Below are 17682 nucleotides of genomic sequence, written 5' to 3'. Positions count from 1 at the left end.
TTGTATACACTGGAATTTAGTAGGATGAGAGGAGATCTGATTGAAACATCTTATTAAGGCAACATGAGTGAATCTGCAGATGCTGGAAATAAATAAAAACACAAAATGCTGGCAGAACTCAGCAGGCCAGACAGCATCTATGGGAGGAGGTAGTGATGACATTTCGGGCCAAAACCCTTCATCAGGAGTCAACCCCGAAATGTTGTCACTACCTCCTCCCATAGATGCTGTCTGGCCTGCTGAGTTCTGCCAGCATTTTGTGTTTTCAAGATTATTAAGGAATTGGACATGCTAGAGGCAGGAAACATGTTCCCGATGTTGGGGGGGTCCAGAACCAGAGGCCACAGTTTAAGAATAAGGGGTAGGCCATTTAGAACGGAGTTGAGGAAAAACTTTTTCACCCAGAGAGTTGTGGATCTATGGAATGTTCTGTCTCAGAAGGCAGTGGAGGCCAATTCTCTGGATGCTTTCAAGAATGAGTTAGATAGAGCTCTTAAAGATAGTGGAGTCAAGGGATATGGGGAGAAGGCAGGAACGGGGTACTGATTGTGGATGATCAGCCATGATCACAGTGAATGGCGGTGCTGGCTCGAAGGTCCGAATGGCCTACTCCTGCACCTATTGTCTATTGTCTATTGCAATGTAGCTGAAGATGTGCAGAGAGTGCAGAGATTTACAGGAAGCTGCCTCGAGTAGGAAGTATGTTTAATGAGGAAAGGTTGAGCGAGATAGATTTCACAACAGTCAAAACTGCCCAATGAGTCACGACCATCAACGATGTATATTCAGAAAGGGGCAGGAAAAGGGCCAGGAACATCATGAAGGAACACACACACCTTGCTCATGAACTGTTTGTCCCTCTCCCATCAGGGAGGAGGCTACGTAGCATCCACGTCAGGACAACCAGACTCAAAAACAGTTACTTTCCCCAAGGCTGATCAACACCTCCACCCCTGCACATCCTCCACCAGCACTACTTTATCATTTCCTGTCAGAGTCACCTCCTGTACCGACACCCCTGTACATCCCCACCAGCACTACTTTATCATTTCCTGTCAGAGTCACCTCCTGTACCGACACCCCTGTACATCCCCACCAGCACCACTTTATCATTTCCTGTCAGAGTCACCTCCTGTACCGACACCCCTGCACATCCACCACCAGCACTACTTTATCATTTCCGGTCAGAGTCACCTCCTGTACCGACACTCCTGTGCCCAGCGTCATATATTGGACATAGTAGTAGGCAGCCATCGGTCCCAGGGCATCGCGGGTTTGCACCCCTGGTGAACTGTGTCCTCTCCAGGGCACAAGTCTGGGTGGGAACATTTGAAGACCCGGCTGTTGCCCCGTCCACGTCACTGATGGAGTCCAAGGGAAGGGCAAGCACCGATACAGCTCGGCACCAGTGTCGTCACAGGGGTTGTCAGAGTGAAGTTGTAAACAACATCAAACTGCCTCAGGGACCCCGGCTCCGGATTTCTTCCTCGGGGTTTACTCCCAAAGCCTTTTCTATGGGTGGGTATGGCCACAAGGCAGCGGATGGAGGTTTAAAATCAGAGTTTTCCTTCTCCACAGAGCAAAGGAGGATGAGAGGAGACTGATAACAGTGTGCACGATGATAAGAGGCACAGATAGATTGGAAAGCCAGCACATTTTTCCCAGAGTGAAAGTGGCCAACACCAGTGGACATCCATTTGAGGCGACTGAAGGAAAGTTCAGGGTAGATGTCAGAGGGAAGTTTTCAGAATTCTGAGAATATTTGTGGAATGACACCAGATATATTTACAAGAACAGCTTGTGGTTGAGACCACTGGGGAATCTGCTATTCTTAGACTGGGTGTTCTAGAATGAACTTGATTTGATTCGGGAGTTTAAGGTAAAGGAATCCTTTGGAGACTGTGATCATAATATGAAATAATTCACCCTGCAATTTAAGGGGGAGAAGTGAAAGTCAGATGTATCAGTATTACATGGAGTAAAGACAATTTCAGAGGTCTGAGAGAGGAGCTGGCCAGATTTGATTAGAAAGGAACACGAGCAGGGATAACAGCAGATGGAGTTTCTGGGAGCTCTTTGGAAGGACAGGATAGATACATTCCAAAGAAGAAGAATTATTCTAAAGGCGGGATGACTCAACCATGGCTGACAAGGGAAGTTAAAGCCAACAAAAAGTAAAAGAGAGGGTGTAAAACAGAGCGAACATTGGTGGGAGGTTCGAGAATTGGGAAAATTTAAAAACAACTGAAAAAGCAACTGTAAAGCGATAAGGAGGGAAAAGATGAAATATGAAAGTATGCTAGTGTTACGTATTCAGGCAACAATAAATATATATGAGTTAGGCAAGGGTTTTTATAACAAATAACACGTTTATTAAACACTGAAAACAAACCCCCTCAAAAGTAAACAAACTCAAACGTAACCGGAACTCAGCTGCTGTACGGCAGATTCACAGTTCTTAATAGCGTTGCATGTTCAAACAGTTCTTAAAGCGGTATTGAAAAAAAACAGTTCCTTAGAGCGGTATGCCGAAAAAAAAAACAGTTCACAGTCCTTTTTAAAGGAGAGACTTTTTAAAGCGATTTAAATTCTCTTCCACGTCGTTGTCCTTCGATTCCCCGGCGTCGAACTTTCCCACGAAGAATTTTATAAAATATAACGGCTTAAATGCACTGACCTTCCTTCCACACTATTCTCAAATCCTTTCTGGTCAACCCAGGGATTAACAGCAAGAATAGTCAACGAAATCCTTCCGAATGAGGATCAAATAAAGTCGAACTTTTCCACCGTTGAAAATCGATTCTCCTCGATCTTTATCTTCCAAATTCTTATCTTCACTCTCCATCAGCAAAGAAACTGTTGGCAATGACCTTTTAAACTTCAGGCATTATATAAAACTTCATTTTTCAACTAAACTGCGTCATCACATTAAATCACGCAGTGACATGAAGTCATCTTGGCAAATCTAGCCACGAACTGCCCCACCTGACAGGGTGGGTCTTCCTTTTATACCCTGTAAAAAAAACCTGTCACATGACCTCTACTGGCGGGAAAATGACATCACTCCACCATCACAAGACCATTACCTCATGTCCAGTATAACTTCAACCCCAGTCACGTGACAAGGGTACCACTGTCACGTGTCACGGGTACGTAACACCTCCCTCCAAAAAAAAACATTTTTGGTCTGACAAGAACAAAAATTTTAACAATTTCTTACAAAAAAAAAACAAATGTATAAATTATATAACATACACAATATACAATACAGGAGTGTTACAATAAAAAAAACCACTCCAAAAAAAAAAATTACATTCACATTCAACATCGAGATAGACAATCAGCAACCACATTATCTTTACCTTTAATATGAGTTATCACAATATTGTACTCTTGTAACATCAAACTCCAATTTAACAATCTTCTGTTTTTGTTTTTCATCTTACTCAGAAAAACTAACGGATTATGATCAGTGTAAACAATAAGTGGTTTTTGAGTTGTACCAACATATACTTCAAAATATTCCAAAGCCAAAACAAGAGATAACAATTCTTTCTCTATTGTTGAATAGTTTCTTTGATGCCTATTAAATTTCTTAGAAAAGTAAGCTACTGGATGATCAACCTCATTACCCTCATTCCTTTGCATCAATACTGCTCCCGCAGCTTCATCACTAGCATCTACAGCTAATGAAAAAGGTTTTTCAAAGTCAGGTGCCTTAAGCACAGGTTGTTGACATATCATTGTTTTCAATTTTTCAAATGCTTCCTGACAAGGCACTGTCCACACAAACTTTACATTCTTCTGCAGAAGATTAGTTAATGGAAGGGCAACATTAGCAAAATTCTTACAAAATTTTCGATAATATCCTACCATTCCCAAAAATCTTCTGAGAGTTTTTTTCCCCGTCGGAGTGGGAATCTCTAAAATTGCCTGAACTTTTGCCTGAACAGGAGCTACCTTACCTTGACCTACAACATAACCAAAGTAAGTCACAGTGGCATGTCCAAATTCACTCTTGGCTAAATTAATAGTCAAGTTAGCTTTTGAAAGCTTTTCAAACAATTTCTCCACCGCAATTATGTGTGCTTCCCAAGTATCATTTCCTGTCACTAAATCATCAATATAAGCATCAGAATCTTTCAATCCCTGAATCACAGAGTTAATCATTCTCTGGAAAGTACCTGGGGCATTCTTCATCCCAAATGGAAGAACATTATACTCATATAACCCAGATGGAGTTACAAATGCAGAAATCTCTCTACCTCTGTCTGTTAATGGAACACACCAATACCCTTTCAATAAATCAATCTTTGTAAGGAACTTTGCTTTTCCAACCTTATCTACACAATCATCTACTCTAGGAATTGGATAAGCATCTGTTTTCGTTACAGCATTCACCTTCCTATAGTCTGTACAAAACCTAATACTACCATCAGGTTTTGGCACCATAACACATGGCGAACTCCAATTCGAGTTAGAATGTCTAATAATATCATTCTCTAACATGTATTCAATTTCTTTCTCAGCAAGTTCACATTTTTCCATGTTCATCCTATATGGATGTTGTTTAATAGGTTTGGCATCTCCAACATCTACATCATGTGAAGCTATAATAGTCCTTCTCGGAACATCTGGAAACAAATCCTTATATTTAAAAATCAATTCCTTCATCTGTTGTTTCTGCTCTAACTGTAAATGTGCTAATTTCTCATCCATATTTTCCAAAATGGTCAAATTAGGTAACCTAACAGAAACAATGTTAGATTTAGAATGAAAGTCAGATGAATCATCTATCATGTTCCCAGTTAAATCAAACTCATTCTCACTAACCACAACAGTCACAGTATCAGATTGTTTCTCAAAATATGGTTTAATCATATTTATATGGCAAAGTTGTGTTGACCTTCTACGATCTGGAGTTTTTATCACGTAATCCACATCATTGATTCTAGACACAATTTCATAAGGACCATGAAATCTAGCTTGTAAAGGATTTGTCTGCACTGGGAAAAGAACCAACACCTTATCTCCAGGCTTAAACATCCTCATCCTAGCTTCTTTATCATACCAAGTTTTCATTTTCTCCTGAGCCAACTTTAAATTTTCCTTGGCTAAACTACAAGCTTTATGTAACCTGTCCTTAAATTTCAAAACATAGTCCAACAAATTAGTGTGCACTTCCTTACTAATCCACTGTTCCTTCAATAAAGCTAAAGGTCCTCTAACTCTATGCCCAAACACAAGTTCAAATGGACTAAAACCTAAAGATTCCTGTACCGATTCCCTTACTGCAAATAAAAGTAAGTTTATACTCTCATCCCAGTCACTTTCATTTTCCACACAATATGTCCTAATCATATTCTTGAGAGTAGAATGAAACCTCTCCAAGGCACCTTGCGATTCTGGATGGTATGCAGACGAAGTGATTTGCTTAGCTCCCAATTTATAAACTATCTGTTGAAACAATCCAGACATAAAATTACTACCTTGATCAGTTTGTATTTCCTTAGGCAATCCAAAATAAGTAAAGAATTTTATAAGAGCCTTCGTCACAGTTTTAGCTTTTATATTCCTAAGTGGTACTGCCTCTGGAAACCTAGACGAAGTACACATGATAGTCAACAAATACTGATAACCAGTTTTTGTCTTTGGTAATGGACCAACACAATCTACAATAACTTTAGAAAACGGTTCACCAAATGCTGGAATAGGTTGTAATGGAGCTACTGGTGTAACCTGATTTGGTTTACCCACAATTTGACAAGTATGGCACGTTTTACAAAACATCGCCACATCTTTTCTTAGACCAGGCCAGTAAAAATGTTTTAAAATCTTGTCCACAGTTTTCCTTACCCCTTGATGTCCACCTAAAGGCACACTATGAGCTAAAGTCAAAATCTCATTCCGATAAACTTTAGGAACAACCACCTGATAAACAACATTCCATTCCTCACTTGCAGGAATTGTAGGCGACCTCCACTTCCTCATCAACACTCCTTTTTCCAAATAATATCCTACTGACACCTTCTCAATTTCACTACCTAGTAAAGCTTGTTCCCTTAATTTTATAATCTCAGGATCTCTATTCTGCTCTGCTATCATCTCCTTCCGAGACAGAGATAAATCTTCATAGTCAGACTTACTCCCAGAATCTTGTTCAAACAACGAAGGTAAGAAAGTCTCTGACACATCCTCAAAACTCAAATCCTGAGTTGAACAGTCATGAGTAACAACCTCATTCTGCACATTAATCTTTTTAGCCAAAGCTCTAGTCACAACACAGGAAGAATCTGTGTTAGAATTCATCTCTGGTTCCTCTGATTCCATTGTCAAATGCACTTCAGGAAAAACTTGTCCACCTGCCAAGTCATTACCTAACAATAAAGAAATACCCTTCACAGGTAAGCTATGCTGTAATCCTACTTTACTTTACAAATCCTGTAACTAACCCTGACTTTAAATTTACTTTATGTAAATGTACAGGCATAAAATCACTTCCAACACCTCTTATGTAATTTACCTCACCAGTATCACTCTCTTCATTAAACTTCAACACACTATCTAACATCAGTGATTGAGAAGCTCCAGTATCCCTAAGGATTTTTATTGGCACCGGAGTAGAACCATCTTTCAAGGATACAAACCCTTCAGTTATAAAATGATCATATCCCTTTCTAACTTGGTCAGACTCTAACAAATCCTCATTTGTGTTTACCAAACCCTGTAACTTTACAGGTGCTTCAGTATGTTGCACACAAGCATCTGGAACTGCTTCCTTCTCTTTCTTTTTCAATTTGAAACAGTTAGCTATTACATGGCCAGGCTTCTTACAATAGTTACAAATAAGACCAAACTGTCTTTCCTTCACAGGTTTTCCTTCCTCCTTACCTCTCTCATTAACCTCTGATTTAATTTCTGATTTACCTTGAGTCTCCATATTATTTTTCCTCTTAAAAATTCTACCCTGAGGAAATTTATTCTTATGGATTAAAACATACTCATCAGCCAATCTAGCACAGTCCTGCAATTTATCAGTATCCCTCTCATTTAAGTAGGTCCTTACTTCAACAGGAATGATTCTTTTAAATTCCTCCATTAAAATCAGCTCTCTCAATGTATCATAGTCCTCATTTACATTTTTAGAAGAAACCCATCTCTCAAAACACATAGCTTTATCATAGGCAAATTCCACATAAGTCTTTTCCACAGACTTTTTCAAACTTCTGAATCTTTCCCTATACGCTTCTGGGACCAATTCGTATGCTTTGAGAATATTTGTTTTCACAATATCATAATCTAATGCTTGCGCAGCAATTAAAGCTGTGTAAACTTGCTGTGCCTTGCCTTTGATCACACTCTGTAACAACACTGACCATTTATCTTTCGGCCACTCTGACATCCGAGCAATAGTTTCAAAATGTTGAAAATATCTTTCCACTTCTGTTTCACTAAATGGAGGGACCAATTTAATTTCTTGGCTAGCAACAAACGGTTTTCCAAAATCAGAAGACTGATTCTCAGACCTTAAATTCTCAATTGCATATTCAAACTCTCTCTTTTTCTGGTCAGATTCCAATTTATAACGCTCCAATTCTGCTTTACTTTGTTCCAACTTCATTTGTTCAATTTGCAACTGTATCTCCAGATTACTTATTGGAAACGATTCTAAAATCGATTCATCAAAATCACCTGAAGCCACAAAGTGTGATGCGATTTTTCTCTGTATTACAGCTTTTGATGTAGTCGCCAAAATACCTTTAAGTTGCAATCTCTTAGCAATCTCAGATACTTCAGTTTTTTTCGCCTTCGCTAACAAATCCGCGTCTGGCGAATCCAGAAACTCATCAATATTCATCGTTGCCGAATACCACTCAAAAGCCAATCAAACAAAAGAATCGAGCAATCCCCGTTACCAAAACACCGATTCAAAATTCAAAAAGCATTGAAACTCAAACGATCCAAATCCGGACGTAGCCCCCATAATTATGTTATGTATTCAGGCAACAATAAATATATATGAGTTAGGCAAGGGTTTTTATAACAAATAACACGTTTATTAAACACTGAAAACAAACCCCCTCAAAAGTAAACAAACTCAAACGTAACCGGAACTCAGCTGCTGTACGGCAGATTCACAGTTCTTAATAGCGTTGCATGTTCAAACAGTTCTTAAAGCGGTATTGAAAAAAAACAGTTCTTTAGAGCGGTATGCCGAAAAAAAAACAGTTCACAGTCCTTTTAAAAGGAGAGACTTTTTAAAGCGATTTAAATTCTCTTCCACGTCGTTGTCCTTCGATTCCCCCGGCGTCGAACTTTCCCACGAAGAATTTTATAAAATATAACGGCTTAAATGCACTGACCTTCCTTCCACACTATTCTCAAATCCTTTCTGGTCAACCCAGGGATTAACAGCAAGAATAGTCAACGAAATCCTTCCGAATGAGGATCAAATAAAGTCGAACTTTTCCACCGTTGAAAATCGATTCTCCTCGATCTTTATCTTCCAAATTCTTATCTTCACTCTCCATCAGCAAAGAAACTGTTGGCGATGACCTTTTAAACTTCAGGCATTATATAAAACTTCATTTTTCAACTAAACTGCGTCATCACATTAAATCACGCAGTGACATGAAGTCATCTTGGCAAATCTAGCCACGAACTGCCCCACCTGACAGGGTGGGTCTTCCTTTTATACCCTGTAAAAAAAACCTGTCACATGACCTCTACTGGCGGGAAAATGACATCACTCCACCATCACAAGACCATTACCTCATGTCCAGTATAACTTCAACCCCAGTCACGTGACAAGGGTACCACTGTCACGTGTCACGGGTACGTAACACTAGCCAACAATATGAACTAAAACTAGTTCTAAAACTAATACTAAAACTTTTTTCTGAAATATAAGGAGTAAAAAGAGGCAAGAGTACATATTGCATCATTGGAAAACGACACTGGAGAGGTGGTAATGGGGGACATGGAAAATAGTGGATGAACTCAATCTATATTTTGCATTATTCTTCACTGTGGAAGGGCCTGTGGTATGCTGGAAGTTGAAGAATATCAGGAGGCAGACATAAGTGTAATTGCTATTTCTAGGGAGAAGGAGCTTGGGAAACTGAACGATCTGAAGGTAGATAAGTCACCTGCACCAGATGGGACTAAATCCCAGGATTCGATTCTGAAGGAGATAGCTGAAGAGAATGAGGAGGCATTAGTAATGATCATTCAGAATTCACTATATTCTGGAATGGTTCCTAAAGACTGGAAAATTACAAAATGTCATTCCAACCTTAAATAACCTGGATGAAGAAGTGGAGGGATGGGTTGGTAAGTTTGCTGATGACACAAAGGTTGGGGGTGTTGTGGATAGTGTGGAGGGCTATCAGAGGTTACAGTGGGACATTGATAGGATGCAAAATGGGGCTGAGAAGTGGCAGATGGATTTCAACCCAGGTAAGTGTGAGGTGGTTCATTCTGGTAGGTCAAATATAATGGCAGAATATAGTATTAATGGTAAGACGGCAGTGTGGAGGATCAGAGGGATCTTGGGGTCCGAGTCCAGAGGACACTCAAAGCAGCTGCGCAGGTTGACTCTGTGGTTAAGAAGGCATACGGTGCATTGGCCTTCATCAATTGTGGAATTGAATTTAGGAGCCAAGAGGTAATGTTGCAGCTATATAGGACCCTGGTCAGACCCCACTTGGAGTACTGTGCTCCATTCTGGTCACCTCACTACAGGAAGGACGTGGAAGCCATAGAAAGGGTGCAGAGGAGATTTACAAGGATGTTGTCTGGATTGGGGAGCATGCCTTATGAGAATAGGTTGATTGAACTCGGCCTTTTCTCCTTGGAGTGACCTGATAGAGGTGTACAAGATAATGAGAGGCATTGATCGTGTGGATAGTCAGAGGCTTTTTCCCAGGGCTGAAATGGCTATCATGAGAGGACACAGTTTTAAGGTGCTTGGAAGTAGGTACAGAGGAGATGTCAGGGGTAAGTTTTTTGTGCAGAATGGTGAGTGCGTGGATGGGATACCATAGGGTCTTTTAAGAGGCTCTTGTACCTCCTGCCTGATGGCAGCAGCGAGAAGAGAGCACGGCCTGGGTGGTGAGGATCTCTGATGATGGACGCTGCTTTCCTCCGGCAGCATTTCATGTCGATGTGCTCAGTGGTTGGGAGGGCTCTCCCTGTGATGTACTGGGCCGAATCCACTACCTTTTGTAGCTTCATCGCACTCTCGATGTGAACCGTGTGTTAATGAAATGGGTTACATTCATTCAGACCAGCACGTTGACCACAGGTCTATCAGGCAGTGGTCAGCACGGAATGCCCCGCAGTTACTGCAGGACAACGATTGGATGTACCTGGTGTGGTGGTTCCCTGAGCGACAGTCCGGACCATCAGCAGATCTCACCGTCAGTCACCAAGACCTCGCCTGGCCGGCGGTGAGAGGAGCCCTCCCAGTCTGATCCTTGCTGCACACTGGAGCATCACTCCCTCAGCGCGCTGCCCCGAGATTGATGCAGTGGAGATGAGACCGTCTCTCAGCTCTTTGCGGACGGATGTGGAGAAAGATGCAAGGGTCTGAGCCACGGCAGCCGAGTGACACTGATCTTCAGGCTGTTCCCAGGACGCTCAGGAAAACGGACAGGGTTCCTCTGCCACTGGACAGGGAGAGGCCGGGTTGGGTGAGGAAGCCTCTCTATTATTGTAGTAGTGAACCACCCCAGGGGTCACATGAGTGGCAACGGTGAATAAAGTTTATTTTGATAAAAAAGAATGCAACTTGTGGTCTGTGTCCAGAGTGAGGGAGACCAGGCCTTCCATCGGAGCCAGGACAGACATGGCTGAAGTCAGGGAGGGCCGTGGAAAGCAGAACGTCACTGAGAAACTGAATGCTTTCCACCCTGTGACATATAATATCCAGTCCAGTGCCTTTTTCCTGCAGCCACGGGTCACCACCCGTCTCCCCACAGCAAAATATTCTCCTCACATCCCGGTTTCATAGCATGAACTAATTTAACAGTTGCTTTAAATGTTTACTTAACCACCATCTTACACCCCAGTCTGACTCTCTTTAGACCTGGAGAAAAATGTAAAAAAAGAGCTGCTGGAGGAACAGCATTTGTCAGGAGGAATGGACAATCGACATTTTGGGTTGAGACAGCCCAGATGAAAGATCTCGACCCGGAAATTTGACTGATCATTTCTCTCCACAGATGCTTCCTGACCCACCCAGTTGCTCCAGCATTTTGTTTCTTACTAGAGCTTCCATCATCTGCATTTCTTGTGCCTCTCTTCTCTTTTGGTCCTGCCTTGGAATGACCCCTTCATGTTCTTCTTAATCCCAGCACACCTACTGGGCCGAAGCTTGTTCAGCCCTGTGGCTTATCCTTTCCCCACACGACTTCAATCGTCTCCCAGGCGAAGGTCCTTCCTGTCCCGGGGATGTGGCCTTTGGAGATTCAGCTGACGTTCACTGTTTTTACAGGATGGGGTGTTTACCCCATGACCTCGTTTTGCAGCCGGGCTTGGGCAGTCCATGGCCAAGCTTCCGAGAGTGATTCAGATCCCACCCTGAGGTGGGAATGGCAGCGTTTCCTTCCCACTGAGGACGTGGATAACGCCCTGGTTCAGATTTTTACCGCTATCTGTAGGTGATTCATTTCGGAAGTTCTGGAAGATCAGTCTGTTCTGCTTTCTGGCCTGTTTGGGTTTGAGCTAAGATAAGGGGCTTTGATGTTCAACTTGGAAATGTTGTGTCAGCCAATCAGGATGGTGGAATTGGGAGAAGGTTCTAGAGAAGGCCGGGCGGAGAGGTTTTTGTGCCGACACTGGTGTGGGTCGAGGTCTTTCTGGCGGGGGCTGGGAGAAGACAGGAGGGAAGCTGACTGAGGATGCCGTCCCCGTTGCACAATGTTGTTCATGGAGTTGAATGGCTTCAAGGAGAAAGGACCTGTGCTCCCGAGGGAGAGTCCGTTTGTTCGAGATGGATTTCGAGAGATATTCGGAAGGTGGTGCGTGATTTCACACAGACCGCGGGTCCAACGTGTGAGTAAAGACAACTTCAGGATGAGCACCAACTTACGTGCAATTTATGATGGGCCCTTGTGTTTCTTTGATAACTGTTTAGTTGATAAACATTCATAAATATCTTTCATTATAATCGTATGTAGTGTATTTTTGCTGCCGAGTGATTGCATGGGAACAGCAAGTCACACAGATCGAGGTTCGGGTGGGTTTAGGGGACCAAGTGAAATCTACCCTAGAGATACAGAGAGTGGGAGAAGTGTTTTTCTCGCCGCTGAGTCCGGTGGCTGTTTGCGAGGAGCTCCAGACACGCCCAGTGAAGTGGTTTCACCGGCAACAACACAACGTTCATCCCCGAGACCGCAGCGCCCCAGGTGGACAATCCCCGTACCGCAGGGTTCAGCGGCTCCCCGAAAGGGAAAATATCCAGAACCCGGAAGTACCGGGAGTTAACATGGCTTCGAAAGGACAGGTCGAGAGTTTAACCGAGGAGGCAGTTTGTCCCATCTGCCTGGATTTCTTCACCGATCCGGTTATACTGGACTGTGGGCACAACTTCTGCCGCTCCTGTATCACTCGGTGTTGGGAAAGGGAGGAGAGAAACTCCTGCCCGGAATGTAGAGAGGAGTTTTCAGACCGCACCCTCAGGGTCAATCGGGCCTTGGCAAATCTGTCTGAGAAAGCTCGAAAACTAAACCTGAATCCCAAAGGGAAGCACACGAGGAAGAACTGAAGCTGTTTTGTGAAAACGACAAGAAACTGCTCTGTCTGATCTGTAAAGATTCGCGGGAACACAAGGAGCACCGCTTCCTGCCGATTAAAGAAGCTGTTGAAGTCTACAAGGTAAAATCAAATCGATTTTGATCACCTGATGTTTTTTTTCATTTTATATTTATTTGTATATGACAATCAATTGGCTTGACTCAGCACTGCATCTTTATTGTCTAATTCCTTCACTCTCTGCCTCCCAGGAACGGGTTAAATCTGCGTTAGACTCTCTCACAGAAAAGAAATGTGAGCTCGAGGACATGGAGCGGCAACAGAAAGAGAAGGTTTCCGGAGTTCGGGTGAGGCTTCCTGAGCAGCATTTCCAATAATACTGTGTAGTTTTGTTCCCTTTAATGCCGAGTAGCAGAGTATCGCAGCTCCAGTGACCTGGATTCGATCCTGACCTCTGGTGCTCTCTGCGTGGAGTTTGCATGTTCTCCTTGAGATCACAGTGGGCCGGCATTGTCAAGAAATCTAGACGAATGTATAATTCGGGGCTGTAATTAACCTTGTGATGGCGGGTGGTCTGTGAATCAGGTGGGAGTTGATGGATCAGTGAGGAAGAATCGGTTTAAGGGAGACGTGAATGAATGGGATTGAATATCTGAGAAATAGCATAGGGTCAGTGGGCTGAATGGTCTCCTTCCATGTCACAGGGAAATACTTTACAGCCAAATAATAAACGAGCCTCTCCTTTCATTCGACAGGAACAGTCACACAGTGTTCAGTCCCACATCACATCCCAGTTTGATGAACTGCGCCGGATTATCACCGAGAAAGAGCAGCGTTTACTCCGAGATCTCAGGGAAGAGGAGGAGAGGATTCCGAATCCGATGGAGAAAAATCTTCGAGAGATTCAAGAGAATTTAAATTCTATCTGGGAGAAAATGTCAAAGTTACAGGAACGGATGGATCAACAAGACAATGTGACATTTCTCATGGTGAGATTTCAGTTTGGTTCTGTAAAAGTGCACTGTCTCAAAATGATGTATTTTAACTCAGTGTGGTATTTACAGACACTATCATTGTAAACAGATTTAAACCCGACAGATGTTTTGATGGTTCAGGATTGTTGTGTTCCTCAAACCGGCCTCCCATAGCATCTGTACATCACAGGACAGTCTGCAGCCTTCTCAGGAATGAGTTACTCTGATCAGAGCACTGAGCTGGTGATCGTTTCTGTGATTCCCATGTATAATATCCCCAATACTCAGAGTAACACCCAGTTACAGTCACAGGCTGTGAGTGTGTCTGGTGTGGTGGGTGTGAGGGTCACTCTGTCGATCAGTGGGAACTGAGATTGAATTTCACATTGTGACCCACACATCAGATTAAACATCCACAATGTCTATAAAAAGTATTCACCACCACCCCCTCCCCCGGCTTGGAAGTTTCATTGTTTTTCATGTTTCTTGTCTCAAACTGAAAACAGATCTCTGCATTAATCTAAACTAATTAGAAATATAAAACACAAAATAACTGATTGCATAAGTATTCAACCCCTTGAAGTCAGTATTTAGTAGATGTATCTTTGGCAGCAATTACAACCTTGAGCCTGTGTGGATCGGTCTCTATCAGCTTTGCACATCTGGACACTGCAATCTTTCCCCATTCTTCTTTACAAAGCTGCACACGCTCTGTCAGATTGCACGGGGATCGTGAGTGAACAGCCCTCGTCAAATCCAGGCACAGTTCTCAATGGATTGAGACTGGACTCTGACTCGGCCACTCCAGGACATTAACTTTGTTGATTTTAAGTCATTCCTGTGTAGCTTTGGCTTTATGCTTGGGGTCATTGTCTTGCTGGAAAACAAATCTTCTTCCAAGTCACAGTTCTCTTGCAGACTGCATCAGGTTTTCCTCCAGGATTTCCCTGTGTTTTGCTGCATTCATTTTGTCCTCTACCATAGAAGCCTTTCAGGGCCTGCTGCAGTGAAGCATCCCCACAGCATGATGCAGCCACCAATATGCTTCACGGTAGGGTGTGTTTTTGATTATGTGCAGTTTTTCCCTTGCGCCTAAAATAGCATTTAGTCTGATGGCCAAAAAGCTCAATTTTGGTTTCATCAGACCATAGAACCTTCTTCCAGCTGACCTCAGAGTCTTCCACATGCCTTCTGGAAACTCTTCCTCAGATTTCATGAGGTTTTTTTCAACAGTGGCTTTCTCTTTGCCACTGTCCCATAAAGCTGTGACTGGTGAACAATTGTTGTATATGTAGTCTCTCCCCTCTCAGTCATTGAAGCTTGTATCTCATCCAGAGTTGAGATAGATCACGAGTCCTTCTTGCATGGTCGTTCAGTTGACAGCCTGTTCTAGACATATTTACAGCTGTGCCATATTGTTTCCATTTCTTGATGATTGACTTAATTCAGTGACTTTGAAATTCTCTTTGTCCATCTCCTGATTTGTGCTTTTCAATAACCTTTTTGCAGAGTTGCTTGGAGTGTTCTTTTGTCTTCATGGTGTAGTTTTTGCCGGGATACTGACTCACCAACAGTTGGAGCTTCCAGACAGTTGTATTTTTACTACAATCAATTGAAACACCTTCACTGTACACAGTTCTCTAAAAACAGATCCCCATTGAAACAATTATAATTCTAAAACCAAATGGCTGCACGAGTGATAATTTGGTGTGTTATATTAAAGGAGGAGGAGTTCTAATGCAATCAATTATTTTGTATTTTAATTAATTTAGATCACTTTGTAGAGATCTGTTTTCACTGAGCCACAAAAGAGTTTTTCTTCTGATCAGCATCAAACAAGCCAAATTAAATCCACTGTGAAATAATGTTTTAAAACAGTAAAAGATGAAAACAGGTGAATACTTTTTAATAGACTGTACATCCAGATTAGAACAGGTTCATTGTTTTACAGACAATTGAACTGACTTTCTTTTTCAGATATATTCTTCATTGGATTATATCCCATTTTACACAACAGACAGGTCTTTCAACCCTTCTTCTGCTATCAACTTCTCTGCTTCACAAGCAACCTCCCACCTATCACCACTGCTGGCAACAGTGCCCGAACTCCATAAGAACATAAGAATTATGTCAGGAACGGGGGCAGGATTGGACCCAAATGCAGGACGCAGACACTGAAGTACTAGGGGTAGGACAGGATGGGGATGCCATGGCATGTGAGGGGCGAGGAAGGCAGGAGGATCCCAGAGTTCAGACAAGGCAGGCAGGAGTATCCCTCATGGCAGGCTGCATGGATCCCAGGCAGGGCCACCTCCCAGGCAGAAACACGGAGGCCTGGGCCAGTCACAGACACCTGGGCAGGTGCAGGGCAGGTAGCAATAGGTGGAAAGGGCAGAAACCCCCACCAGGCAGCAGCAGTCCAGCCAGACCTGCCCGATGGAGGCAAGGGATCAGAAGGAAGCTGGGTCCAGGGTGAGCAGCAGGACTACCGTGATACACCGGTAAATTGGGAAAGGCAACCAACAGCGTGGCAGCACAAGCAAGGAGAATAAAGCTGAACAGCAGGACCAGCACACAGGAGAGAAGCAGGGAAACAAGACCAACCTGATAGAGCATATACAGAACAGGCCAGCAACCAGGGTAGAGCAGGATTCCGAGCAGGGCAGCAACCAGGGTAGAACAGGATACAGCCAGGATTCAGAGCCAGCAGTCCAGGTACAGAGCAGGTTAAACCAGCTTCAGAGCAGAACAACCCCACAACTAGGCTTAGTCCCCGAGCCCCTTATAAACACCTGCCCCCTAATAGGCAACAGGTGTACCTCCTTAAGCCAAGATGATCCAATGGCTCCGTGTGACAGGAGGGCTGGCTGCAAGGCCCGGAGTCCGGAGTCCGCGGACCGGAGCAAGACCTGGAATGCGGGCTCCAGACCAGACCCTAACAAATTAGGAGCAGGAGTAGGCCATCTGGACCATCGAGCCTGCTCCATCATTCAACAGGATCATGTCTGATCCTATCGATCCTGGACTCATCTCCACCTACCTGCCTTTTCCCCGTAACCCTTAATTCTCCAACTATGCCAAACTCTATCCAACCTTGTCTTTAGTATATTTATTGAGGTGACCGCCACTGTTTCACTGGGCAGAGAATTCCACAGATTCACCACTCTCTGGGAAAAGCGGTTCCTCCTCATCTCTGTCCGAAATTTGCTCCCCTGAATCTTAAAGTCAAGTCGTCAAGTCACTTTTTTATTGTCATTTTGACTATAACTGCTGGTCTAAAAATGAGACAACTTTTTTTCAGGACCATGGTGTTACATGACACAGTACAAAAACGAGACTGAGCTACGTAAAAAACAACACAGAAAAAAACTACACTAGACTACAGACCTACCCAGGACTGCATGAAGTGCACAAAACAGTGCAGGCATTACAATAAATAATAAACAGGACAGTAGGGTAAGGTGTCAGTCCAGGCTCTGGGTGTTGAGGAGTCTGATAGTTTGGGGGAAGAAACTGTTACACAGTCTGGTCGTGAGAGCCCGAATGCTTCGGAGCCTTTTCCCAAACAGCAGGAGGGAGAAGAGTTTGTATGAGGGGTGCGTGGGGTCCTTCATAATGCTGTTTGCTTTGCGGATGCAGCGTGTAGTGTAAATGTCCATGATGGCGGGAAGAGAGACCCGGATGATACACCATACACCTTCTTAACCACAGAGTCAACCTGCTCAGCTGCTTTGGGCGTCCAATGGACTTGGACTCCAAGATCCCTCTGATCCTCCACACTGTCAAGAGTCTTACTATTAATACTATATTCTGCCATCATATTTGACCTACCAAAATGAACCACCTCACCCTTATCTGGGTTGAACTCCATCTGCCACCTCTCAGCCCAGTTTTGCATCCTATTAATGTCTATATCCAGCTTACATCAAGCTCATCGTTTCAGAGACTATTA

At 43.2% G+C, this 17682-nt stretch overlaps 1 protein-coding gene across 1 annotated transcript in view; it reads left to right on the top strand.

Annotated features, from left to right (window-relative positions):
- The first annotated feature begins 12490 nt into the window (after window positions 1–12490).
- The window catches only part of LOC140720035 (nuclear factor 7, brain-like), a 37345-nt gene continuing 32153 nt past the window's right edge, over window positions 12491–17682 (top strand). The window contains 4 exon segments of the mRNA XM_073034937.1: window positions 12491–12734; window positions 12737–12879; window positions 13008–13103; window positions 13512–13745. Coding sequence (XP_072891038.1) covers window positions 12491–12734; window positions 12737–12879; window positions 13008–13103; window positions 13512–13745 — 717 coding nt within the window.

The sequence above is a fragment of the Hemitrygon akajei genome, chromosome 2, assembly GCF_048418815.1.
Source record: "Hemitrygon akajei chromosome 2, sHemAka1.3, whole genome shotgun sequence".
Lineage (NCBI taxonomy): Eukaryota > Metazoa > Chordata > Chondrichthyes > Myliobatiformes > Dasyatidae > Hemitrygon > Hemitrygon akajei.
This window is presented reverse-complemented; position numbering and strand designations above follow the sequence as displayed.